The sequence below is a fragment of the Gymnoscopelus microlampas genome (assembly GCF_963454915.1).
Source record: "Gymnoscopelus microlampas genome assembly, chromosome: 23".
Taxonomy (NCBI): domain Eukaryota; kingdom Metazoa; phylum Chordata; class Actinopteri; order Myctophiformes; family Myctophidae; genus Gymnoscopelus; species Gymnoscopelus microlampas.
The window spans coordinates 36,953,346-36,968,843 of record NC_139960.1 but is presented as its reverse complement, the minus strand read 5'-3'; the positions used below and the strand labels follow the sequence as shown (position 1 = coordinate 36,968,843).

Sequence of the window (15,498 nt, the reverse complement as noted above, 5' to 3'; positions counted from 1 at the left end):
TTAGCTTAGAGAAATACACCTTCCTATAGTAACTTTATTTACACCTTATTTATGACCAGCTTAGTGAATCTGGGCCATGTTTCTACATTGCATTATTATTATTGATACTTTTACTGAAATAAAGAAATGTAGTAGCTTCTTTCCACCACTAGAGTGTAACCTCGCGTCACCAGTCTTTCCACTGCAAGAGACTGCATGAACGTGATTGCTTATTGATTACTCCTGTGTCTTCTGCTGTTGCGGTTGGTTTCTGCTCCTAAATCCTTCCTTGTCCTTCCTTTTGTCAACAGTAAGCTAACTTTTATATTCTTTCTGTTTTACTAATTTGTTTGACAAAAGTCATTGTGTCACTTTATACTGTTTATCCTTAGTATGTTGTTTGTTCGTTGACAATATGTGAAGTGTTGTGTGCAGTGGTGGAAAAGGTTTTACTTCAAATGTTTTACTTCAGTAAAAGTATCAATACTGCAATGTAGAAATAGCTGTTACAAGTAAAGGTCCGGAATTCAAAATGTACTTGATTGAAAGTACAAAAGTATTGGTATGTAAATGTACTTAAAGTACCAAAAGTAAAAGTACTGCAGAAGGTCCCATTTCACAAGTTATAAAATATACAACTTTTGAAAATGGCCGATCTACAAGCTCACAATGCATGCCGACTCTTGGCTGAAGTGGGTAATGTAAGTTGTATAATAATACTCAACATCTACAAAGTAACTAGTAAATTAAGTTTTCTAAATTCTGTAGTTTTACTTTTAGAGTAAAAGTATTTGACTCTGTAGTGGAGTAAAAGTAATAGAACATCTGAAATACTCCAGTAAAGTAATACATACCTCAAAACTGTACTTAAAAACAGTACTTGAGTAAATATACTTAGTTACTTTACACCACTGATTCATTGTTCTGTGTAACACATGTTGTGTGTTGTAGCCCTGATACATGACTGATGAACTTCAACATAGTGTTTGCACTTTCTCCATTTACGGTCCGTACATCTACATAAACATTCATATTTCAAATATAAAGTGCCTACCTCATGGCCACGGATGTTACAATTGTGTATGGGCCCTCAGAATTACCCGTTTATTCCGTATTGTTCAATAAAAAGCATTTTAATCCAATCGGTGGCCATTTTCTCCGTATTTTCTTACGCTTTCAACTACGTTATCCTATCGGTTAGGAGGTGTACTGCACTCTGATACATTATTACTATGAGGAAAATGCATGGCCACCGATCGGATGTTTTTTTTTTACCTGCTTCTCAAACGTTTTCATGTCAAGGACCCCCAAATGAATATATTTGCTATTTGGCCAGGGACCCCCATCTGAACAGATTTTGTGCCAGGAACCCCCCTAAAAGATTTGTGTTAAATAAGTGTTCCCCCCCCCCCCCCCCCCCCAGATTCATTTAGCAGATCTACAAGCTCACAATGCGTGAGTTACTTTATACCACTGGGTAGGCCTATATGTTTCATTAGATTTAGTGATGTCACTGTCAGTATCCATGGTGTTGTGATATAAGTAGTTGATATACAGTACTGTAATATCATCCTTCATTAATGTGTGTTGGCTCTGGTCTCACATACAGGCTATATCTTTATACTGTCTGTTAGTGAGCTTGTAGATTGCTAGGTTCTTTGTTTACCTGGTTCTCAAACTTTTTCATGTCAAGGACAAATTAATATATTTGCTATTTGGCCAGGGACCCCCATCTGAACAGATTTTGTGCCAGGAACCCCCCTAAAAGATTTGTGTTAAATAAGTGTTTTTTTCCCCCCCAGATTTATTTAGCAGATCTACAAGCTCACATCGCGACATATTGTGAAACTTGTAGATCGGCTATTTTCCGATGCACTGTATATATAGTATAGGTTTAAAGTGGTTATAACAGATTGTGATGCTATATTAACTCATTTAGCTGGGGACATCCTGGAAACCCCTCAACGACCCCTGGTGGTCCCCGGACCCCACTTTGAGAACCAGTGTCTTATCTTATCAAATGTCCAGAATGTTTTTTAGATAGCATGTTGTTTAGACCAACGTTTTCCAGGTCAAGGACCCCTAGCTGAAAGAGATGAAGCAGGGACCCCCATTACAATGTATACAACTGTGTTGTAGACTTTTTCATAGATTTCATAGCTTTATAGACTTGTTTGACACACATTATCTTTTTTTTTGTGTGTGTGTATTACAGACAGTTAACCTTTTAAACCCTCAATACAACTTGACCGTTGGCTCTGCACTTGGTCTTTTTCCCTCTACACCAACTCTCTTCGCAGCTGGTGGAGGCAGATTTTTTTAAAAGACATCCTCGTGGTTGGGTGAGCTCCATAGTTTTTTGACCTGTTAATACTGTCTCATAATGTGATTGTGTCTACTGTATGTGATGTCATTTTGACATTTCTCTCCATGAATATTCTTATCATTAAAGATGACATACAAACAATCATTACCATTTATTCCATCCCCTCCTACTGTCATACAGGCTGCACTACATTCAGGAGAGATGGCTGGAACTCTTCATGCCAGTGTCATCGTACCACTGTCGAGCGGTGAGGCTTTTATGGACCCCAACCATTTCACAATGGTCTTTGAGGGCTTAAACAAGATGCGCCTCAACCGTGCCAGGTGTGACGTAATTCTGTGCTGCGGGGGACTGGAGTTGCCCTGCCATCGATACGTCCTGGCCTCCTTCAGCACATACTTTGAGGTAAATACATACATTTATTGATCTGGTGTTGTTGAGAGTGACATTCAAATCTGCCATGGCTTTCACGTGAGCCGAACATCATGTGATATCATTTAATTGTTGACACAATGTAAATAAGAAAGCCCTAAGTCATGATCACTAAGCCAACCATTCACCTTTTCAACTTGCACAGCGTATGTTTACATCTCCCACGGTGAAGCTCACATCAAAAAGGGTGACATTAACGGACATGGATCCTGAGATGCTCACCCTTTTGATCAATTATGGTTACACTTCAAAGGTTTCCATCTCGAAGGAAAATGTGCAGGTAATGTATTCTCTTCATAAATAAAACTATTCTCTGTTTTTGTCCTATGTTGGTGCTTAACCTGTTAAAACCGGGAAAGCATCTGTCATTTTCATTTTTTTCGTTGGCTATTCAAAAATAGCAGATATACAAGCTTGCAGCGTGGCACAAAACATGAACATCTGCTGTTTTTGAACATTTGAACATTTTTGAAAAAAATGGGGGAAAAAGTGTGAGATCTACTGATTTAGAAGGCATTTGTAGAATCCGCCTCAGGTCTTAAAGCAGCACTATGTAGTTTGGGGTATCAGTGACCACTTTAGACACAAATAACATGGCAGCCAACATCTTTAACTTCATTACCCAGGAGTCTCCGCAAGCATGTCCGGCAAGGACGCGCCGTGATTGGCCATTTTTCACTTTGACTGGCAGTTGGTGCCTTGGCATATGCCAGGATGACTTTATACATAGTAATACAGTCAAGCCCCTAGCAGGGACCCCCCCCCCCCCCCCCTGAGTATATACATTTATGGAAGGATGATTGTTATTGCTTAAACATGTAACTTTATAATTTGTGGGACATATTTATGCTATATAGTTAAAAAGTTACATAGTGCTGCTTTTATGGGCTAACAAACATTTTGTTTATTTGGTCTAGGCCCTCCTAGCAGCATCACAGCTGTTGGGTGTGACGGCAGTGGTTGATGCCTGCTGGTGGTACTTGGTTCAGCACACTGATGAGCAGAACTGTGTGGGGATGTACTGCCTTGCTGAGGCCAACCCATCTGGGCCGTTGGAACAGAACAGCAGGCAGTACATCCTAGACCACTTCCCTCAAATATACCCGCAGGTCAGTGACTAAGGCAGTGTACATTTCCCTGTGTTTGTCTGCTGTTGGCTTCTTTGTTTTGTTTTGTTTTGTTTTTATTCAATCTGTCACAGGGTTGGGTGGTATGATTTCAAATTAACATCTTGTTTGTTTTTTTCAAACCTTTGCCTCACTTATAATTATTTTATACACTTTTTTTTTTACACAGCCATCATAGTGTAAATAGCATGATTTTTGTACGCCACCACTGTACAATGAAGTATACTAGATACAGTGGTTAATCCGAGTAATTCATTTAGTTTTACACACACACACACACACACACACACACACACACACACACACACACACACACACACACACACACACACACTAAATCTACAGTTAAGTTGAAAGTTCATTTCACCTCATCTTGACATTTTTTTTTTTTTTTTTACCAATATAGGATCAGTTCGTCTCTCTCCCTTTGGAGAGATTCATACAGATAATTTCCCATGACCATCTTCATGTGACCACGGAGGAGATGGTGTTTGAGGCCGCCACACTGTGGTTGAACCACTGTTCTACCCGCAGAAAGAACTTTGAAAAGGTCAGTCATTTCTTAGTATCACATTGCAGGACGATCAAAGGTCTCTGCCTCCCCACTCCCAAATTTATTTTCATTAGATGAACTAAAATCTAATTGAGGGCAGTTTTCCATCCATTAAATGTATGTAGCTCTAACTCAAACCAAGTAAATCCATGCAATTGATTATATTGTGTTAGTTAAAATTTTGTTCATGAAACACGGCTAAAATATAATCGTTACTATACTTGAGTGACGGCGCGACCCCCCCCCCCCTCCCCATACGCATATTTGAACTGGGGACCCCCACCTTGACAAGCACTTGGAATTGTAGGAGTTGAGGCATTACGTTTAGTTTGACTCTGTTCCACAGATACATGTTGTGAAACAGCCGATGTACAAGCTCACAGCGCATTGTGAGCTTATACAGTAGATCGGCTATTTTCACTATTTGTCTCTTTCTTATGTAATATCTGACATTCGGCCAATATGGTATTAACACATCGGGTGCCAGCATTTTTTCATAACAATTTACCGTGGGTGCCAGCATTCTCCCCATTGACTGCGCTTTGCTGTTTACAAGCAAATCCGTGCGTTAAAAGCAAATCCACGCAAAAAAAAGCATCGATTCATGTTGTGCCATGAGCCTGGCTACAGGCTGGAACCATAACATTCCCCTCGCGGGTTACAACGGGGGGGGATCGCGCATCGCGCATGACCGTTTTTCCCCACAGGAAACAGATTCGGAGATATAGGCGTTTCAAAGTAGGAAATAGACAGGAAGCGGATGGGGAAAATAAAAGTGTTTCCGGTGAGCGATCTGGCACTTCCTTCGCAGGATTACAATGGGTGCTCACAGAGCTGCTCTAGCCCCGCCCGCGCGGAGAAAAACGAAAAAAACTAAAAGACTGAAATCACGGTTCAGACCGTAAACGGCACCAAAGCTTCGGAACCGCCACTATGTAAACACACGGTTCAGACCGTGTTTGGCACCCGATGTGTTAAAAAGGTCTTCAGTCATTACATTGTAAATGTAGATATGTGCAGATATGCTGTATTCACTTATACTATATGTTGGTTTGTTTACTGTTGAGTGAGAAATCATCTGGGGACCCCCCAAAATAATTTGGGGACCCCCCTGTATCCTGACCCCCAGTTTGGGAACCACTGTTTTAGAGGATACTGGTAACTGATGTAATAGTGTTTGAGATGGTAGGAGAGCAGTTATGTGTAAGTCCTTGTTATGTTTTTAGTTTTATTGTTGTGCTTTGAAGACCCCCTTGAAAACAAGATACTGTATCTCAAGGCTGATCCTCTAGTTACACACTCAGACTCATATTCAAATATTTTTTTATTACACACACATACAAACGAAATACATAAGACAAAACCTGGTTGAGAGAAGTTCAGAATGGTGTAAAGTAAACCCATCCCTCCATGACGCTAGGGCTGCATTCTTTTGTAGATAACTGTATTTCATTTGTTGTTGTTTTAAAGATATCATAAACAAACAGATGTATCAGAACATTTTGAACAAAACATTGTCTATCAAGTAAATATCAAAATGGAAATAATCTATGCGGTCAGTGATGGTCTCATTTCTCTCTCCATTTCTTCTTTAAGGTGCTACAGCATGTCCGGCTTCCTTTCATCACCCCCTCCTACCTCCGTGATGTGATTGAGGCTCTGGATATGGTGAAAGAATCTCTGGCCTGTCAGAGGCTCATCTCATCGGCCAAGAAGCAGCATCTCCTGCCCCACAGCCAACGAGTACAACCACGCCAGACCAACGGTACCCTGCCTCACACATGCATGTTGCAACTGATGGTGGAAAAAAATATACATTATAGTTGGGCTTTCGAGTGCAGAGACAAGTTTCTCACAAGTGCAAACACATACCTGGCAATAAAACAAATTCAGATTTATGTTTGTTTCGGCGTGGCTTTTGGGGATTTTCAAGAGGTTGGCTTGCTATTTGTTCTGCATAAAAGGTTTGATTTAGATTTGTTGCACTTTTATGTGTAGTTGTAGTTAACTATAACTTTCAAATGTATACCAATTCTCTCCTGTATTCATTCAGTGAATACAAATGTGTGCAATCACAACATTTCACATGTTCACACATTACTTCTGCTGTGAGTACCCATTCCAGTGCCTGCTTCTGTGTTTATAAGTGATTCTGATGGTGGGGAGATTCAACAGCAACAACGGGCTTGAAACCGTTGAAAGCTTCGATCCCCTGACCAGTCAATGGAAGAATCTGGCAAGTCTGCCCATCACTGGAGTTGATTTTAGTCTGGTCATATCAGGTGAGGAGTTCAATCAGATCAACTGGAGAAGGGTCAATCAATTTAGGATCTGTAATTAATTTTGTTTTGTCCTTTAATTGAGCTGTAGCATTATGGCTGGAAAGGCAATTCAAGTTCTTGAAGGTTATTATTGTGGTGGTTCATTTATTTGGCCTTTAAAACTACTTTTTAAAGGTGCGGTAGGCAACTTTGGGGTAATAAGCAACAGTAACTCTAATTTAGCTATTGTTGCTTCGGTAGTCGGTACTGTCTTGATGCAAACATGCCATTTTTAGCTCTATTTTTACAGGGTTCAGAAGTTTGGGTTGAAACCCTGCTAGGGGAAGCATTACTCTGAAGTCCAAACCAGTGGTTCTCAAACATGTTCGTGCCAAGGACCGCCAAATTGATATCTCTGCTGTCTGGCAGCAACCAGCTAACAAAACAAAAAGTGGAGTTTGGAGGTTTTGTTCATCATTGATAAGAACAGCTAAATGGACCTCCAAGCTCACAATGAGGTTGGAGGTCAAAGGGCGTGGAGCCTGGAATCAGAAAAACCTTTTGTCAGAAGTGCTTTTTAATGCTTTTCATTGGGTCAATATTTTTTTTACCAACGCACAGATGTAAAGGGTGTTCAATGGCCCTGATTTATGGGAAAAAAATGCAAAAGCGTTAAAATGGAGTTAGCTGGTTTCTGCCGGACAGCAACGATATGTATTTGGCTGCAGACCACCATCTGTTGCAGGGACCCCCACAAGAGAAGATGTTTAAAAAATATACTATAAGAAGAAAAAAAGGTACAATTAAACAGATCTACAAGCTCCCAATGCACCACAATGCATTGTGATATTGTAGATTGTCTATTTTCAAAGTCTAAAATGGGTTTATCGTGGTTGTGTTTCCTCATTTTATTGAGGACCCCCTGGAAACCCGAGGGGTCCCTGGACCCCACTTTGAAAACCACTAGCCTAAATACTACAGCCAGTGATGAGCATGTGCAAATGATTGGCCAGCAGTCAACACTCACAGAATAATGTGATTAGTCGAGGGTTACTGCCTGGGAGCTGTGACATTTCGACATTTGAATTACTGATAGCAAACCACACTGCACCTATTTGGTAAATCTCTGTGGATATTTTGGCTTGACAGGTGAACCATCACAATAAAATAAAAATACACGCACATTTTTTTTTTATGAATGCAAGGTTGTGGCATCACTTCACACCTGTGAAGATCTTTCAAGTTGATCTTGAGCTCTGAAAATAAATATTTCTTTAACAATCAAGGCATATCTTGTTTTAATTCTGCTCCTGTCCCACCATAGGTTCTTATCTGTACTTGGCTGGAGGACTCTTAACTGATGGGTCAGTCAGTAAGGATATGTGGCGTTATGACCCTTCACACAACTCATGGGTGAAGATGGCTTCCATGATTGAGGCACGCTGTTCAATCGGTAAGACTGTCAAACGATCAATTCAATTTACAGTAAGTTTGTTTTGGAATAACCGCTATGGGTTGTTGCCTTTTTTAGTTTTTACCCAAGGCGAGGCTGCATATGGCCAAGGGCATCCGTTCTAATCACTTCCTTTCTTTCTCCCTGCACAATCCTACATGTTCCCTAGGCCTTGTGGCGCTGGGGGAGTATGTGTTTGCAGTGGGTAGCCAGGGGGTGGACATCCCAGTGAGCTCCGTGCAGCGATACGACCCGAAGAGAGACACCTGGCAGCTGATAGATTCGGTCAAAATGCCACATGACCCGTCCAATTGTGCTGTGCTCGCATTAGACGGACTGATCTATTATATTGGTATGGAACATGTTTGTTTCTGCAGTTTCAACCTGCTGGGTTTCGTTGGGTTATTTATTTTATGTAATATATGTAAAGCAGGGGTCTTCAACGTTTTTCAGGACAAGGACCCCTTTGCTGAGAGAGAGATGAAGCAGGGACCCCGACTACATATTGAATAAAATTGTGTCGCTGATTCATTTCGTTTTTATATTAACACATTATATTTAGGGTTGTCCGATATTGGCTTTTTTACCGATAACCGATATACCGATATTGTCCAACTCTTAATTACCGATACCGATATCAACCAATACCGATATATGCGGGGATTATTGTGATTAGGGTAAGCTCAACTTTCATATCACACACACCATATACAGTAAGAACTCCTGTAACTTATTTATAAAGCAAAAAAAAAAGCAAAAACCGATACCGATATTTTCCCGATATCAATTTTTATGCTAATATCGGCCGATAATATCGGGAGGCCGATAATATCGGACATCCCTAATTATATTTTCTAGTAATATGTTAGATTCATCTACCTCTTAAACTGTCAATACTTAGTAAACTTGACCATTGGCTCTGTACTTTGTATACTCTGGTCTTTTTTCCCTCTACACTAAACTACTTCACTGCATTTTATTGAATGTTCCCCCCACAATAGGGATGCTATGTTAAGTAAAAAAAGAAATACAAATAAAGTTCTTATCACACAAAGATTTGGCGAACCCTCTGTGATAACTCTGAGGACCCCCTAGGGGTCATGGACCCCCTGTTGAAGACCCCTGATTTAAAGCATAACTAACTGAAAATGTCAATAAGCTTTCGTTATCACATGTTCATCCATCTCCTGGTGACAATGAATGTTTTGTAATGTGTCCTCATACATGTTAGGTCGGGTCCATACATTCAAGTACAACCCTGACACATCGGAATGTACGGCAGTCGCTCCTAACCTGGTTCCACGACTAGATAAAGCTGCCTGTACATACAAGGGAAAGCTCTATGTTATAGGTACCATACTGTGTTAATGGCTCTTAGTTCCATAATACACTCACTTCAGTTTCACTGTATCAGTCACTATCCTGTTAATTCCTGTTTATCACCTACAGGTGGTGTGTGTGTGGACGGTGGGCCCACAGACCAGGTGGAGTATTATGATCCCAAGACCAACCAGTGGACACTGTGTTCCCCCATGAAGAAAAGACGCGGCCAGCCTGGTGTGGCTGTGGTCCGTGGAAAGGTCTACGCTCTCGGAGGAGACAATGACGGGTAGGAGACTGCTGCTATGATAGCCTAGAAAAAGGTGGCTGCTTGTTAACACTAGAAGTTCTCTGATGGCTATTGCTCTCTCTTCATGTAGTAATGGCCACCTTTCCATCGAACGCTATGATGTGAAGACTGGCACGTGGGAAATAGTGGGGCAGATGCCCACCAGTCGCCACCTTTCCAGCTGTGTGTCTCTCTGGCTGCGGAAGGATACACAAGCACAGGTAGACATTAGTAATGATAAAAGCCTGCCTGTTAATTTAACTCTGTGAGCCAAATAGACCCATACCGCTCTGTGGACCTACTGTACCATATGTAACCGCTTTCACACCTTATACTTAACCTCATGTGCATACTATATCTGCTGGTCTAATGCTATGTGTACATATGTAGATATCTTAATCTTTTAATGTTCTCTTTGACATGATTCTTATTTAATGATTTATCTTTTTCGCCCTGCTCTCCCTTAATTCAAAGAAAGCAGAAGGATATTTCTCTCTTTCTAAGAATAATAATTCAGACTTATCTTGTTCTATTGCCTCGTTTTAATTAGCTTCGGTGACACACATCGCTCTGTGCTTATTGTGTTGTGATGGAACAATCTTTACTCTAACATGCAACAGAAAATTTAAAAAAAATGAACGTTCTTGAATATGGAATATTCGTTGACAGCATTAATGTGGTCTATGTAATGGTTCACAGAACCAACGTCTCAAAAAGGAATGCTGCAGGGTCCTAGCGCCCGAGGATATTTTACATAAGTACATAAATAAATGCGGTACATTTCCGGTGCCTCCTTCATTTTCAAAAGTATAATAGTAATGTCTTGTGTTTGAGTCCTTTATATTGTCTAAAATCATGCTGTTGAATAAGCCTTTTTTTTCTTTTAGGCATCGAATGTAGAGGAATCATCTGACAAAATCACAATATCATCTGGATCAGAGTCGTCGTCATCATCATCTTCAGAATCATCATCAACCGCATCCTCAGAAACAGAGGAAGAGGTATAGGATGGAATCTCTATAATATGATATATACATTTAATTTATAAGTGGAATTATACATTCTCAACACTAACAAAATTATAAACACAACAATAAAGATGAAAAAAATCACACCCTGTGGGAAGGAAGCGGTGCCTTTGGGGCGGGGCCTCCTGGTGGCGCTATAATAGGCCGGGGCGGGGCTTCAGCAATTAATGCTCGTCCCTATTGGTGGTGTAAGTCCACATACCAAATTTGGACTTGGTGGCATGCTGCAAACTGGAGTTATAGCTGTTTAAAGCCAGTGGCCTCCTGGTGGCGCTATAATAGGGCGGGGCGGGGCTTCAGCAGTCAATGCTCGTCCCTATTGGTGGTCTAAGTCCACATACCAAATTTGGACTTGCTGGCATGCTGCGAACTGGAGTTATAGCTGTTTAAAGCCCGTGCTGAAACGGACGACGGACACAACATAAGCTGGGGGTCCCTGGACCCCTCTTTGATAGCCAGTGGCACGTGTGGGCAATGAGGGGAGAGTTGGCGTAGGCAATCTCCAAGTGTGTGTGTGTGTGTGTGTGTGTGTGTGTGTGTGTGCGCGCGTGTGTTTGTATGTGTTTCTTCTTTGCCGTCAGGCTCATACGGACGGACGGACGGACGGATGGACATACGGACAAAGCCACGTATAGAGCGGTTGGCACCGCTAAAAACAAAACAAGCAAACACAAGATACAACTGTGTGTGTATTTGTGTGTGATTATACTGTACATAAGTTATATAAGTGGAATAAGTGTTATGGATGATGACCAGGCAAAGAGAATCACTGGGTTATGACATTACGATTGTAGATAAACGAATCCGGACCAGATGGGGTGTGGATCTATTGTGTTAGTGTCCAGGGATATGTAGTCTGTTTGTTTTTTCCAGTTAGCAATGTTTATGTTTCCCTTTGATTTCCAGTTCATGAGGATAGTTTTCTTGCCGACAGTTAGGGCCACAAGGAATAGTCAATTGTGTGCATTGTTTGGATCCATGTTTGATATATCACAGAGTAAGCATATTGACTGAGTTAGCGGGATGTGGCAGCCCAGGAAACGTATGACATCTTTCCAAAACTGTGCTACTGGTGTGCAGCCCCAAGTGGCGTTAATGTAATTATCAGCGTTATGTTGCATGCACTGAGAACAGATTGGTGATGATGTGAATCCCATGGTGAACATTCTTTGGCCGGTGTAGTGAAATCTGTGGATTACTTTATACTGAATGAGTTGTAGATTTGCATTGTTAGTCATAGAATATATATTTTTGCATAGTTGGGTCCAGTAGCTGGCATCAGGGGTGATAAGTAGCTTTTCTTGCCATTTTAGTGATGGTATGGATAATGATGTGTTTGATAATGATATTATTTTATACATTTTGGATAGATGTTTTACTGGAGAGGAGATGCTGATTAATTGTGTGGCTGAAGAAGGAAGTTTTAGGTTGACTGTTTGGATGTTTTGTTTTTTCTTAAGGATAGATTTAAGTTTGAAATATATTTAAAAGTCTGCATCCCTGATGACATACTTCTGGACCAGGGTGTTATTATAAAAGAGATGTTGAAGATGTGTGATTTCCTTTTCAGTCCATGTGCTGATGTGAAGTGTTTTCTTGTTAATTGTAAAGTCAGGGTTATTCAAAATTGGTGTGAATCGCCACGGTATGTTAAAAGAGGGTACGGTCATCTATCATCTTCCAGTTTGCCTCCACTGCCTCCAATGTGTCAAACACTTCTGCCTTCAAGCGTCTTGGCGCAAAATGTATCTGCAGTCAGGGCTTCTTGGCGGGGCTGATGGAGGGGAAAGGAACTGGTTGGAATAACGTGTTCCTTCCACGAGCTACGTCCTACCGGGGGAAACTCCCCCCTGCCAGGTGATAAGAAGGTCAGTTGGCTCTCATGCATTGAAGGAGGCATGAGCTCGGTTCTGGGCTCCCTAGGCTGGCGGAGGTAGTGTAGCGCCCAGGATCACTTAGACAATTGGCACTGGGTGAAAAGGGGTTGCAAAATTGTGGGATAAAAAAAAAGGTAAATAAAAAATTATTGGGACTATCCGTTTTAGAACATTATTTAGTCTTTTTTTTTTTCTTCTTTTTCCTTATCAGACTGCACCTTGCCAAAAAGCAGCACAAGCACCTAACAAGCCAGAGAGTGAAGATGAAGACTCAGATTCTGGTAAATAATGTTCTTCTTGTTTGAAAACATGTCTAACTAAAGCTGCTGTTCTTATGTGAATGGGTTACTGACTTTATCGTTGAGACTTGTTGTTTATTATTATAGCCCAGGGTCCCTATTTTGGGCTAAAATATGTATTTATATATTTTTAAAGGTATGAATTATATCTACAACGGTGTTGCACAGCAAAAATAGCAGATCTACAGATCAGCAACAGTGAGTTGCAATGTGGTGTGAGCTTTTAGGAACCGTCTTATCCACCTTTATTCTGTAGAATTGTTGTTGAGTGTTCAGGTTGTAGGTCATCAATGCTATGAGAAATGACCCTCCACCTGAGGTTAGACCTGACCCAGCTGGTTGCAAATAATTATTCATTTTTTTCTGATATTAATATTCCCTATGAAATAGTAGATTTTCTGAAAAAAACACATAACATCATTTTACACACATTTGTTTGGATGTGTTGGATTATATTGAGGTCATTCTAACATGCAATTTGATAACATTCCTAAAAACTGCTTTAAGACCTAGTGTTCATGATATGAACTAGAAAAGTGTGCTCCTTGGAGCAAAAACTTCTGTCAGGTCGGTTTGCCTACCCAGGGCCTGCACACTTTGGATGTCAGTCACAGCCAACTGGAATGGAATATAAAAAATCTGACTGATACACCTTGACCACAAAACTCCTTTTACAAAGGGTTTAACCTGAGCCAGGCCATACAAGGAATCTGTATCAGAAAGGAAAAAACATTTCTACTGAAAACGTCAAAACAAACTTGGGTTAAAACACAACCATGTGACTCAACACTTGTTTTTTTTTGTTCATAGAACCTCCTGTTGCCCCTGCAAAGAGGAAGTCGGAAGCAAAGAAGGAAACACCCCCTGCCAAGAAGACTAAATTGGATGGTGCACGTAAGACTGGATACAGGCTTCTCATTTTGTTAGCGCATACATATAAACTGCTCACAAAATGTAAGGAAACTTGCATTTGGGCCATTATATCTCCCCTTTACTAATACCAATCAGTAAAGTGTTACATATCATTTTTATCAGTGATTAGTCACCTTTACAACGAGGTACAGCTTGTAAGCATCGGGCATTCATGGAATGAGCAACACAGGCAAACGTGTGGGTAGCGCCGAGCAAAAATGTGCCAAAATCGCCCAATTTGCTTTTGCTGGTAATCACTCTTGTTTTGAGCGACCTGCCAGCACACACCTGCTGAGAGGTGGGTTCTGCAACTTTGCGTCTGCAACTTTGTTGAGTTTGTGTAAGCTCCAAGCAGCAACACTGCCCCCATGGAAAGATGCCACGTTTGTCCCTTCAGGATAAGGCCCGTGCAATAGGGCAAGTGAAGCTGGTGTTCCGTTACGCAGATTACGCATTATTTGACGTCAGCCCTGGTAGCATTTGCAGGCCGGTGTGTGCCAGTCAAAGGTGTGTGTCTGGCACCTGAGCATGGGCCCTGCAACTTTGACATCTGTCTTTGGTACCGTTGTGCAAATCTTGCCTGTAAATCTATGGTTCCTCAGTGAAGCAAGGGGTCTGGGTTGTTGTCTTCCTTGTTGACTTCACCAGTCTCACAGAACTTAATCCTACATTTGGAATTGGTACCAGGGCTAACACCAAATAATGCTGTCACTCTGCATAACGGAACACCAGCTTCACTTGCCCTGTTGCACGGGCCTTATCCTGACAAAAGTGGCATCTTTCCATGGGGGCAGTGTTGCTGCTTGGAGCATATGAATCATCTCGTTTTCGAGGGGGTCCTCAAATTACAGTTAAGGCTGTAAAACATGTCGATTAGACCACTGGAATAATTAAGCAGTATTACATGAGAGGATGTGCGTTATCGAGATTATTGGCACGACAGTGATGCTCTCAGTAAAGAGACAAGCTCCACTGATCATAAAACAGTTACTATCAAAATAAAACATATACAAAAGTATTCATATTGTGGGGCATTTCGCTCTCAAAATGACAACCTTTCTGCGAGTGTTATCTCAGTTTGTATCCTGGAAATACAAACTACTAGCCTATTAGTACATGAGCCAGACAAGATTTCATTATCGAAAGAGTGGGCAAAACCAAACCTATATTAAATTGTTCATAGGGTCAATACGAGTAAATAAATGTATGATAACCTCTCCACAGAAGTAGCTTTTTCATGGTTATCACACATTTTGTAATTTTCCCCATACGTACATGACAGGTGAAAAAATGACAAAATTTATAAAAGAGTGATAATGAAACTTCCTGAGTTGATTACTTACATGAAGACGATGATTTATCGTATTACAAGTTTTCTGAAATTGTATATTTAAATATGCAAATTAGGCATTAGGAAAATATGCCCACATTTGCATAACTTTCCAGAATCAACATTGGACAAAGCCAGAGTCAACATACTTATTTCATTTTGTTAAGATGTTGGAGTCAAAGGCTTTTAACGAGGGAATATTAAATATCTGGCTCAATTTTGGGGCTCTGGCTCATGGACTAAATGCCTAATTTGCATATTTAAATATGCAATTTCAGAAAACTTGTAATACGATAAATCATCGTCTTCATG

The 15,498-nt window shown here is 40.8% G+C and overlaps 1 protein-coding gene across 1 annotated transcript; it reads left to right on the top strand.

Annotated features, from left to right (window-relative positions):
* Positions 1 to 2,584: 2,584 nt before the first annotated feature.
* On the top strand, positions 2,585 to 9,744 carry LOC311039641 (kelch-like protein 24a; the record flags this gene model as incomplete). The annotated part of the gene is made up of 8 exons (XM_084049578.1): positions 2,585 to 2,710; positions 3,655 to 3,846; positions 4,271 to 4,414; positions 6,014 to 6,182; positions 6,565 to 6,699; positions 8,003 to 8,131; positions 8,301 to 8,483; positions 9,581 to 9,744. 8 exons carry the CDS (start codon positions 2,585 to 2,587, stop codon positions 9,742 to 9,744), a joined length of 1,242 nt encoding a protein of 413 aa, XP_083905704.1.
* Positions 9,745 to 15,498: the final 5,754 nt, after the last annotated feature.